Source organism: Trichogramma pretiosum, unplaced genomic scaffold, assembly GCF_000599845.2.
Source record: "Trichogramma pretiosum strain Unisexual culture from Peru unplaced genomic scaffold, Tpre_2.0 scaffold66, whole genome shotgun sequence".
In the NCBI taxonomy this organism is placed as follows: domain Eukaryota; kingdom Metazoa; phylum Arthropoda; class Insecta; order Hymenoptera; family Trichogrammatidae; genus Trichogramma; species Trichogramma pretiosum.
This window is the reverse complement of record NW_019640802.1, coordinates 448,650-461,638: the sequence shown is the minus strand read 5'-3', so window position 1 is coordinate 461,638 and position 12,989 is coordinate 448,650. Positions and strand designations below refer to the sequence as shown.

At 47.6% G+C, this 12,989-nt stretch overlaps 1 protein-coding gene across 1 annotated transcript in view; it reads left to right on the top strand.

Annotated features, from left to right (window-relative positions):
- Positions 1–78: 78 nt before the first annotated feature.
- The window catches only part of LOC106657205 (glutamate receptor ionotropic, kainate 2-like), a 40,079-nt gene continuing 27,168 nt past the window's right edge, over positions 79–12,989 (top strand). Inside the window, exon 1 of the mRNA XM_023458992.1 lies at positions 79–154. Coding sequence (XP_023314760.1) covers positions 79–154 — 76 coding nt within the window. The remainder of the gene's footprint in view (positions 155–12,989) is intronic.

The following is a 12,989-nucleotide window of genomic DNA, read 5'->3' as shown; positions in this document are numbered from 1 at the left end:
ACGAATTAATCGTCATCGTCGCAGCAGCAGCAGCTGTAGGAGCAGAGACAAGAGGAGGAGGCCAGGCTGAGAATGACGATGGCGCTGCGCTATGCTCTCATCGTCGTTATGATCACGTCTGCTGCCATGTCATTACCCCCGGTTATTAGAATTGGTAAGGTTGATATATGTACACGTACGCACACGCGTAAGCTTACGCACACAGACATGTATACAGGTACACACATGTGAAATTTATATGGAGAGGGCATCGACGAGCTACTACTACTACTACTAAGCTCGCGCGTGTGTGTACAGAGCAGTAGTAAACGTAGTCCTCGTCCTCAGTCAGTCGCGCGCGCAAAGCTCCGCTATCTATAATTTGCTCAAACTTGGCTGCGAAACTACATTCGCGACGTCGTCGTCGCCGCGTCGTCCCCGCACAACTGTGTATATAGGGTTAGTATCAGCATATGTAACGACTCCCCAAACTGGGAGCTGACGACTACGACTCCTTCGCCAATGTCTCTCTCTCTTTCTCTTACTCTCTCTCTCTCTCTCTCTCTTACGTACGTATTTATACGGTGTGGCTAGACTAAAGCACGTATAGGTGTCGATGTACCGGGCTGCTGCTACAGCTGCTGTAAACTCGACTAGTACTACCGCTGCTGCCTCGCGCAACGCGAAATTTCAGCATTAAATGCGCTTGGCAGCCAATTTCGAATTCGACTTTGAATTCGTTCAAAACTTGCGGAGAGAGAGGCTCTCTGCTCGTAAGTTTGCCAATCTCTTTCGCGAACGAGATCCTGCGCGAGAGACGAAGCCCAAAATGTTTCTTGCTTAATTGGTTAGCAGCTGCTGCTCGATCGAAACAAAGTATAACGTGCGTATATGGATCGTAATTCGCCGGGAAAGGAATTAGCGCGAGAAAAAGAAACGAGCTTTGATGCGTGTACGAGCCCCGCCGCGCCGGTGCGAAAAGGTGCCGTAAACCAACGACTATATATATAAGCTTGTGTGAAAGAGGAAAACGCGCAGCGCGTCGTGTACTGTACCGTGTGCGCGAACAGTGTTGGTGCTGCTGGTCGTGCTACACGCGGTGTCTGACAAGCTCCCGACGTTGCGGTCAAAAAAAAAAAAAAAAAAGAAAGTAAAAGACGGAGAAGAAAATGAAATACAGGAGGAAAAAAGCTCCACGCGCGCGCGAGCTAGCTGGCAAAGCTCGGATAACAAGGTAGACGACGACGTGCGTGCAGGGGGGGAGGGGAAAAGGAAACGGCTCGGAGCTAGCTTCTGCTACACACATACACAGTGCACGTTACAACGAAAAATATTGCAGTTAGGTGAGCATGACGCGCGCGCGCGAGCGACACGCTGCAGGTATAGTCCAGAGCTCGAGCTATATACTAGGCCCACAGAGGGAGAGTGAGATAGTTAGTTAGTTTAGCTGTGTGCAGCGCGTTTTTTAAAATATAATTTCAGCACACGCACACACATTTTGCTTTTTTTCTATATCTCTTCCCGAAAAACTGCTGTTCGCGCAACCTTCGAAATAACAAAACGTATTTTACCATATACATTGTTGTTATTGTTGCAATGCACTACGCTCGCGAGGGTATGAGCTTTTTCGCTCTCTCATCTGCATGCAAGCTGCATCGTACTACGTGTATACGCTGACGCCCGCGAGAGAGAGAGAGAGAGAGCTCGCGTGCAGATGCGGTTTGCAGCCTGCTTCGGCTCTCTCTCTGTGTTTATGATAGAAGCGCAACTTTCTGCGGGCGAGAGGGATTGTGTATACACACACAACGAGCGCCGTGGCGCGCGCGTTTTCTTGCTCTTCGCGGCCGCGCCTGTACACAACACTCGAGTTATACATACAGCAGCGTATATATATTAATAGGCCAAGGAACGTATACACACGCCCTCAGAGCGATAAATATATGCACGAGCTGCTGCGCTGTAAAGCATCGAGAGAGTCGAAAGCTTATCTTTATCTCTCTCTCATTCCTTCGCCTCCTGCTGCTGCTGCTGCAAGCTTTCATACGCGCGCGGAGAAAAAATCGCTCGCGGTATACTACTACTAGCTCGGCGATGTATAGTCGAAAATCGCACGCGAGCGCGAACGTTGCTTACATAACTCTTTGACGTATGAATGATGTACAGACGAAAAGTGGAGCTCAGCTTGTGCCACTATAACCGATGCTCTAGCTAGCTACAGCTACTACTACGAGCTTGCAGTGCCTCGAGTGTGCAATGCCGAGATTTTGCTCTGCCTGCAGCAGTAGCAGCAGCAGCAGCAGCAGCCAAGCTCTTGCCATTTTTCTCTACCGCGCCCCCAGCTTTTATGGCTCTGCATGAGAGCTATATATAGAGGCTAGCAAGCTTGCAAGCTCGCGCGAGAGATATCATCCCTCCTGAACCAAGCGCATTCACACACACACACACACACGTACATCCATATACGCGCGCGAGCGTCTTTATCCCTTTACTTATTTTTCACGAGCAATAACGCGTGTAGGTGGAGGTACGGGCGCCGAGCCGCGCGCGTGCTGCACTGCACGGCTCTTCCGGTTTTGCAAATTTTCAGAGCCGTGGGGAGCTCTTTTCTCTCTCTCTAATTCCGCCTCTAATTCTGCTCTTTGCGGGAGGGCATGGAATTGGTTGCGGCTAATTTTTAACAATAACGTCCGAGCTGGGTAAAAAGCAGCCTAGTGGTAGTTGAGGCGCGCGCGCGAAAATTCAGACGTAAAGCTGCCACGCGTAAGCCAACACAACACGGCGCAGCGCACGAAACTTTCTAATTACAGTGACGCGTATAATTACTCGGCACTTAGCGCGCGACAATACAACGAAGCTTCGAAGATGTGTGCGTGAGTGTGCGACTACGAGCATGTGTGTGTATAGCTTTTCGCAAGCTTGTTTAGCAAATGCTGAGAGATCTCTCGTGCGCGCATAATACCCGGGACCGGATCATCCCAATCGTCGTAATAAGGAATAAAGTGCCCCCGTAGGTAATTCTCGTCTCTCTCTCTCTCTCTCTCTCTCTCTCTCTCTCTCTCTCTCTTTCCCCGATTCTCTCTCGTGTCTCTCTCCTCTCGACGTACGTAGTTATATACATGTATCTATCTCAGCGCAGCAGTAGTACAGCTGCAGCCGAGTCAGCAGTCGAAATAATCACTCGTGCGTAGAGAATGGAGAATCGAGAAAACGCCGGAATACATATTATAAGGTGGTTAGAGCCGAAGGAGAAGAAGGCAGGAGATAGGAGGAGGACGAAAAAGAGGAAAGGAATATATACGTGGTACATACGTAAAGTATTCATATGTAGATAGATATATACTTTTGCGGTGGCCAAGACAGAAGGAATGAAAATATTTATTTATGCCAGAGAGAGAGAGAGAGGGAAAACTGATAGTGTATTATTGGGTAGGGAATCCATACAAAACGCCCAGCAACGCAGCGCGGCATGTGTTACGTCTGTGTCTGTGTGTGTGTGTATCTATATATCGCTTACGTAATACCCTTTTTCTTTTCCCACTTTTTATGGGTCAATATTGGTGAAGTCTCTCTTCTGCGCACATGTATGCAACTTTCTCTCTGTCTCTCTCTCGTTGGATTATTCTTTTTCCTCCTACCACGTAGCGATCGATCCTCCGCGTCATAATTTTCTCTCCCTCCTCCGGCCGCGACTACGACGACGATAAATACGAAACGTACGAGGGAGAGGAAATTTTCGCAAACAATGGCTTGAAAACAGAGAGAAAAAAGAAAGAAAAAAGACCAAAAAAAAGGAGAAGAAGGAGAGGAGCACGGCAGCGCATCCAAAGAGTCATTAGCGAATCCGAGTGTTATACACGCGCGTGCAGGCAGTGAAAAGGGCGCGAAGTGAGCGCGCAGAGAAAGTTTTCTCCTCTTTCTCTAGGCAGGAGAGAGGATCGGGCCAAAGTTAACTTTAAAACGCCCTATGAACGAGTCCCAGGCTCTTACTCTTTCGTTTCTTCGTTATTCGGACTTTTCCCCACCTGCTGCTGCTGCTGCAAACGGATAAATTGGTCTGATTAGGAAAAAGAAGAAGTAAGAGAGAGAGAGAGAGAGAGAGAGAGAGAGAGAGAGAGAGAGAGAGATAAAATTAAATCGAAGGGGGTAGTACGTAACGAAGGAAAACTCGCGCTGAAAGAAGGATATTTCAAATTGAATTATTGCCGATCGCGAGAGCTCGACTCTATATTCATTACAGTAGAATTACACCAACTATACACGCGAGATATTATCTTTCAGGTTGGTTGCACCCACCCCTTCCGCACGAAGCAACAGCAGCAACAGCAGACGCGCGCATCATCCATTATATCATCGAACACAAAAAGCAAAAGTCGCTGATCGCAATTCGCCCCGCTGCGTGTAGTATAGTACTTATACACTACTTCGGGAGACGATATGAACGCACCGCACCGCAGCACTCGATGCGCATTAGCTCCTTGGCACATTTTACAATAGATTAAATCGCAGCCCCTAATCGCTTTGCGATGCGAATTCGTAAGCAGCAGCAACTCGCGAGAGAGAGAGAGAGAGAGAGAAGTCGAGGCAACACGAAGAATGCGAGATATTCGCGTCGCCTACTGCTTGGCAACGGTGCAGTGCTCCCCAGGATCATATCAGCCAATGGAACGCAAAGAATGTCTTATATTGCGGTAGGCTGTAAGTCGCGTCTATACCCGCTCCACCTACCTACCTAGCTACATCCCCTATTTATCGTATATTCTCTTCTTCGACGTCGAGCAAGCTGATGTTTCACTTCTGAATAGAGCGCAAAGTCTACGGAGGAGGAGAGGACGAGGAGAGCTCGAGGTTGCAAGGGCAGAGTTAGCAGGCTGATGTCGTTGATTCGGGATGTGTGCATATTGTTGAAGGTCATTTCGGCGATGAGATCAGCCTGTCGAACTCGGCGCCGCCTCTCGGCTTGCAATTGGGTCTTGTCTATAGAGGGCATGGGCATCGAATTTTTCAATTACAGCACCCACACACATATTCTCCGAGGTCGTCAATTAGTTCTCAGCAACTCGCAACACACAAATTGGAAATAATTTCAAGGCATGAGTAGGAACTGCGAAGAGCTATAGCGAGTGAGAGAGAGAGAGATAATTAAGGAGCCGCGAAATCAAAGAGCCCCGCCAAGCCGAGGAGGCGTCCAGGCGCGCGCCGGACTGCTGCTGCCTAGAGAAAGTTGGATTGACCGCGCGCGACTCTCTTTTCTGTGCAGCTCGCCTCTTTGACTCTCGGGGGCTATACATATTATATATACTACTTGCAAGCAGCGTCTACGTATAAGCTTTATAATATACTTTTTCAAACCCATTCGACGAACTTGGATTTTTGTAAAATAAAAACGAAAATATTAGATTTTGCCAGTAGACTGAAGTTCCTTATAAACCGAGTGATTTGTCTAAATTCGAGGAGTATAATATATAAATATAAGAAAATAAAAAACAGTGTTTAAACTACGCGAGCTTCGAAGTCGCTACAAAGGCAGCCCCCATCGCACGGTACAGCAGCACCAGCGCAAGTTTCGCGCTCGCGCGCGGATATGTATAAAAAAAAAAGAAGCGAAACGAGCTTTAGGTTTATTAGCCTTAAGGCGTCGTGTTGTGTTCATCGACGTCTTATACAACTACTACGAACGCGCCGTTAAAGTTTTCATGCTCTCTTGCGCTTCTATCTCTCTCCCTTACTATATAATATATATAGGCGAAAGAGAGAGAGAGGCTTCGCTGCTGCTAATGAAATTTATATGAAAAATATAAGCTGGCAACAAGCTGAGCGTCTGCACCGTCTGCCGCCGCCGCTGCTGCTGCTGGGTATAGGAACAAGACTCGTGCTTAGCTCGGGGCTGTACACCGCTGCGGAGGAGCTTATGTATTTACGTAGCTAGCTGCTACTACCATCACTACTACTGCTACTACCACTACTACTCGTCTGTGTATATATGTGTGCTGTATGTGTGCCATGTATATGCCGAGCGCAACAGCCGGCCTATTGATAATCGAAGGATATAACTGAATAAACGTTTCTCTCTCGGCAGCAGCAGCAGCAGCAGCAGTACAGTACAGCGCTGCATAGCATCTAGCACAGCACGTAGCATAGCATGGGCACTTTGATTTTCCTTTGAATAGACGGTTGGTCGATCATTCCCATAGTTTACTCAATGCTTGCAGGCAGCAGCCCAGGGCAGAGCGAGAGAGTCCAATTGCCTCGGAGGCATTTCGCCTCCTATCTCCACATAGCTACACTGTATAAGCTCGACTCTCTCTTTACGCGAGATGATCCGATACATGTCTCTCTCTCTCTCGCTCTCTCGTCCTGTTATATAGAAAAGACACGTATATGCGAGCTGCAAGCTGCGCGCGAGGACGTGTGTACATACACACGATCCTGCAAGCCGACGTCGTTTCGTTTCACGACCTTACGCTCGTCGCCGTCGTCGTCGTATTATATGGGAGTCAAGGATATGCAAACGTTTTCATAATATATACACCCACACACACACAAATACACGGAATACACGAAGCCTTATAGAAAGTTTACGCGTATACGTATACACACTGCGTGCACTGACAAGCAGGCAGGCGCGCGACACATTTCTTGGATCGATGCAGCTAAAGCTCCGGATCATTATATCGGCATCAAAGGCTCCGCACCGCGTCGTCGCCAGCGAATGAGCCTCTACTACTACCACCACTACTAACGCCAAACTCGGCGGGATAACGCGCGCGCGCGCGCGAGCTGTGTTGTCGTGTGTTCGGTACCTGTGCAGCTGTGCGAGGCACGCACGCATGCCGATACTAAAAAAACTTTTCTTTATTTTTTTCTTTCTCCTTTTTTCGTTGCTCCGCTAGCTCTCTTTTTCCGAGCTGCCAAACTGTCATTTTCTCGTCGGGGATACGCGTATACTATACCCGCAGCAGCCACAGGGTGAGGCTTTTGTACGCGTGTAGTCCAGAGCGAACGAGCGCGATGTGTGCCCACAAAGAAATTTTGATATACGAGGCGAACATGCGCGACGACGATATGCCGACCGATTATATTAATAGGCAACTACAACCGATACCGTACCACGAACAACGACCAAAACAACAACAACAAATAAGGGGACTCTGATCTATGGGCTGGTTAAAGGCAAAAAAAAAGTAATACACACAGGCCACAAAGAAGAAAAAGAACACATCGAGGTTACGAATTCCTTTTGGCACCTATACGTGGTATACACTTTATATATATGCGGCCTATATTTTCTCTCCCACACTGTATTATACGGTACCTATTTTGCCCTTTTTTTGCTGCTGCTGCTGCTTTGCTGCTTTTGGGTGCACATGCGATAGATGTAGGTTTTGCGCGCCTCGGGGCATTTCTCTCGCAAAATAGCTGTGTGGCCTTTTTTATTTTCAATCTACAACCATCTCTGCTGCACCTACCCTCGACTCGAAAAAAGCTCTCTCTCTCGTGTCTTATAACATTTGTTTTGTTGGTGCAAATGTGCCTACATCTCTTCTTCTTCTTTCTTTTCTCTCTCTCTCTCTCTCTCTCTCTCTCTCTCTTCTTTTGTCGTAAAAGCGTCTTTTTTTTCGATGATAAAAAAAGGGAAATAATGCGGAGCATATAATATCGGAGATCGAGATAAGCGCTTTTGCTTTTCTTCTTTTTTTCCCCTCCGTTTGTTGTATTTGTACCAGCTGATAAATTTACGTACGACGTTTAATTGCAATTTTTCACCCGCGCATAATCCAATGAGATGATTTATGCCTTTTTACGGCGCAGCAGAGACGAGTTGGGATATAAAATATATATAAATATTCCGTCACTATCGTTCGCAGCAGCAGCAGCGGCGGCAGCAGCTCGAGAGTAGAGCACGAGTATTGTTTAATCAGCGGCTTTGGGCCAATTATTTTGCCGCGCGTCTCGTTACAGCGCAACGACGAAATTTATTTAGCCACGTATCGTTATAGAGTATTATCATGTATACACACTGTATATATATATATATAAATACGCGGTGATAGAGAGAGGAAGGGGGAAGCTGCATATACGCAAGCACGAGATGTGTTGTATATAAAGAAAACAATTTGAAAAAGTCCGCCACGCGCGAGGGAGAGGGAAGGGAGGCAAAAGTTCAGTTGCCGCGAAGAAAAAAAAGTTTTTCTTCTTCGTTCGTTCGTCTTCGTTCGTTCCTCTTCCTCGTGCGGCAGACCGACAAACACACTCCGCGATGAGAACTTTTCTGATTTATTTTCATGGGGTGCGCGCGCGGGCAATACTCGTGGAATGCGTGCCGTATATATAGAGGTATACACAACGGTGAACTAGCATACGTCATAGCTCGCAGCTAAGCCGCAAGCTCGTCTCGACTCTTCGTCTCGACGATTTAATTAGACGTCTCTGAGACAGCAGCGGCAGCGGCAGCGGCAGCGGCAGGCCAGGGGCGCTTATATTTCACTCGGCGATGCGATTCGAGCGCGTATAATAATTCGGGGGGTACGAGGCGCGATGATGCGCTGCTGCTGCGTGAGATTTATACTCTTTTAGAGCGCAACAGCTTTATGCCTTATAATCACTGAAAGCTCGCACTTTGTGTAACACGTGACTGCGTGACGAGGGCATTGATTTATACCGATTTTGATACAATCGTCTGTGATTTCGATCTACGTTCTCCAGCCAAAAAAGTTCAAAATACGTTAGACGCGTCTCGCTCGCTTTCCTCTCTCTCTCTCTCTCTCTCTCTTCGATCGAGGAAAAAAATTGAATTCGCTTCAACGGTACATATATATCTGCGCATCGAGCAGCTCCGAGCTTTAAAAGCTCTCGTGTGTGCACTTGTATAGTGTATTACACACGGTACTTTACATATAGCTACAATTTCGCTTTTCATATCGTTTCTGATGCTGCTGCTGCTCCTCCCGCTGTATATATAGTAGCGAGAAAAATAAGCGCTTTGCAAAAGTGAAATTACAATAATTTCGCCTTCGATTTGCTGCGTCGGGGCAAGAGCGAGCGAGCTATGTGTATGTACGCTATGTAAGCGTAAGCGCGCGCGCACTACCGTGTGTTAGGCGATTCATAATGGCGTGGGCGTCCCCCCGGCAACTACTACTTCACGGTGGGCATCTCTATATTTTTAAAATTTTCCACGTCGTTTGCTCTTTTGCGAAGTGCGCGCAGAGAAGAGCAGAGCTGCAGAGGCACACACACACCCACTCGCAGCAGCAGCGGCAGGATTTATGCCGCAGATGCATGGTAGTCTGTGCTCTGCCATATACTCGGCAGCAGTCCACATGCACTGTACTATATATGCGAGGGAGGAAGAGGAAAAATCGTTGTAACAGCAGGCAATACAGCAATTGTTGGTAAAATTACATCGGACACTGGATGTAGTGGCAGTTCGCTCTCTCTCGAGATAAAGAAAGCTAAGGCGACGCGAAGAGTAGTACTGGCTGTGCTCGCACAAATGTAATTGAATCGATATAAGATGGCAAGATATAAGTGGAGTTGATATAGTTTCGATCGATGCTGCTCCCGCTGCTTTGCCATACAACTGAACTATGTATATATTACTGCTGCTTCTACTATCGGGCGCGCAGACGACGACGACGACGAAATGCAGATCACGTGCTTGATTGGCTTCGAAACATCGCTGCCGCCGCGGCGCAAATGTCCTTCTAAATACGCTCCGTGTTCGGGCTTCACAAGCAGCGGCAGCGACAACATTTCGATGGCGATATACACACCTGTACATTACTTTTACTCGAGAACTGCGTGTTATACATTCGCTGCAGGAGTATAACATAGTTGCTGCACAGAGCTGCGAGCTCGTTGGAAAGCTGCAGCAGCAATATTCAACAGATTCAATTTTGTATTAGTCTCTGCCGGCAGTCAGACGTTCGCGTGCGCGCTTAAAATACACGAACGACGACTCGTAGTGGAAACGCATATAATCCGTAATGACTTTTGTCCTCTCTCTCTCTCTCTCTCTCTCTCTCTCTCTCTCTCTCTTGAATACACCGACTTGGTAAATTAATTTCTCAACTGTGTGCTGCACTCTCTCTCGAATGGGTCTCATTCAAATTTTCTCTCACGTACGCAGCTATAGAACAAATAAAAAAAAAAAAAAATGTGTAAAACAAAATTGACGCATAGCCGTCGAATCGTAGCTAGCGTATAGAAAATAAGCTATTATATCCGTGACGCGCGGCTAAAGTGCATGAGCACCAGCTAGCTGCATACACAGCGTACGACACACACAAGGGGGGCCCAACAGAGCGAGAGATACATGCACTGCAGTCTAGCAGAGTAGTAGATAGGCAGTCAGGCAGGCATGGGCGAGTGTACCTACTACCTACCTACCTACCTGCCTACGTACGTACCACTGTATGCGAAAGCTTGCGGGATCAGACGAGCGCAAAATGAAGCCCGTGAAGCCCTTCGTATCTCTACGGCACTCGACGATGACACACACTTACACACACACGTGAACGTTGAATGTATATCGCGTACGATACGTACGGCGTCGTCGTTAAGTCGCCTATAGTCTCTCTCGCTCTCTCTGTCTCTCTCGCTCGCTCGTTCGTTGGCTTGCTGGCTGGGCTGGCAGTATATTACGTATAGCTGCGTCGCGCGCGGTATAAGGGCAATGTATCAAGTGTTCTCCAACGATATATGTATATAATACAGCGCGTCTATGCTTTTGACTTGCAATCCTCGACGCTCGCTCTGTGTTATATCGTTATACACACTCTGTATTTGCAAGGCTCGCCGCACAAATTAATTACTGTAAATAATTCACCTATACGTGTGTGTAAGTGTGGTACGGTTCGCTGCACACATGTGCACGTATGCATGTAGAGCAGTAGTACGTACGCTTATATACGGCAGTCATGCAATAATGGAAAAATCAAAACTCGAGATTTATCGATTTTCCCCTATACTACTACCTGAGAGAGAGAATCAAGAGCACCACTGTATAAATGATGGCCTGCGAGCAATAATTTGCCCGCATCGCGCGTTCTGGGATTCACTTGCTTCCGCGCGGCGCGCGACACGTTTATCGCGTTGACACCACCGCCGCGCGCGTTTTTCCGACCAGCCGCGATTACGGAAGTTATGGATCGGGCGGCCTGCGCGCGTAAGCTCACAAGTTCTGTAATCCCACGGTGTGAGAAGCTTGCGCGAGCTTTCGATCGCAAGCTTCCATATATATAATATATTACATAATGGACTACGTGAGAGAGAGCTCTAACTTTATTATAGTGCACCGTCTGAAGAGCCTACGAGCTGCGTGGTCACCTACCACCGAGAGCGACTCGCTCTCGTATTATTATGCGTGTCAACAGTCCCTTGACAGGACTCGACTACTACTCCCGCTGCGTGTCCCTTGATTATGTGATGCGTCCGTGTATAAGGTCGCAGGCAGCGGTGAACACACATACACACACACGCATACACGAGCGCATAACGTCGAGTGTGTTTGCGCGGCGCGTCCGTGCGGACAAGCTTTACACGCTTGATTGATCGATTAATCGAGGGCTAGAAAGATGGACGTTGACTGTTTACTTCGCGTACACACACACGAGAGCGCAAAGAGCCCCATAAGTACATATTATACCGTGGCCTCGGTCAGAGAACTCTCTCGACGTAAAGAAAATAATAACACACACCCCCGAAGGGCTGCTTGCGTACTTATATGCGTTTCGAGCTTTAAAGAGCTTTTCACTCGCGCATAATGAAGAGAGCGCAGAGAGACTTTAATTTTGTATAAAGCTCGTCACACGCGCGCGAGCGAAGAAGATAAAGAAGAAGAAGAAAAGAATTTCGCACTCCTCGAGATATATATAATTACAGTGGCTGTGCATATATACCGTTATACGTGTACTCGGCTTATTTTCCGGCCGCACGCGCGCGCCGGTAGGCTCTCTCTCTCTCACACAGGGGAGCCCTTCAACTTGCACTCGCTCGCTCGCGTCGCTCTCTCCAGAGTGGCACGCCCAGATGGGCTTTATTACACCACTTAGAGAACTCACTCGGTGGCCGGTGGTGCGTGCGCGCCTAATACTAGAGCAACGCGCAGTAGGCAAGGTGCGATTCCCATATATAATTAAAATACCCCCGCGCGCGCGCTTGACGTAGGGTTTTATTGCGTATTTATCCAAGCGGCCTGTTGGACGTGAAGCTTGCAAGCTCTCGCTGAAAAAAAAAGTATAGGGTACGAAGAAGAAGAAGTTGTTCGCGCGCAAGCTCTGGCCGAGTTTTGAAGGCAAGCAAGCACACGACCAGTGCGGTAGTTACCATCGTCGTTTAAAAATATCGTCCAACGCGCGGCGCACGTCTAAGAAAATCGACAGGGGGTAGGTTGGGGAGAGGGCTACACCTAAAAATGTCGCACGTCCTGGCTATATCACTCACTGCCTCGCGCTCGTCCCGTGAATAATACATGAGGCTGCTGTAAGCTTCGACTGACTCGTTGCCGTTTTTTTCTTTCTCTTTCTTTCTTCTTCTTCTTCTCCTCCTCCTTTTTTCGCCTCTTTAGTCTACACAGAACGATTGTCGTGCCGCTGCTAGCTTGTATTATTTGCTCAGTGGCGTTTTTGTGTTTGCTCGTTTTATCGAAAGAGATATGAAGTAAAAAAAAAACAGGGAGGAAGAGAGAGAGAGCACAAAAAGGAAGAGAAAAGCGTCGAGTATATTAAGTCTGTCTCTTTCTCGCTCTTTCTTTCTCTCTCGTACGCTTTAAAGTATGTTTGCACTTACTTTTAGCAAGTGCTTTATATACTATACACAACCTTAGCGCGGCTCCCATGAATTTATATATACACATGCATCCCAACTTGCGCTGCACGGAGTAGTATACAGTGTTGCATATATACATAGACCCCCCCTGAATTCATCACGTTTTCAGCTCCTTACTTGTACAGCAGCGAATACATATATGTAGGACGTATACCTATAGATGCTATACTGCTAGGCGCGTG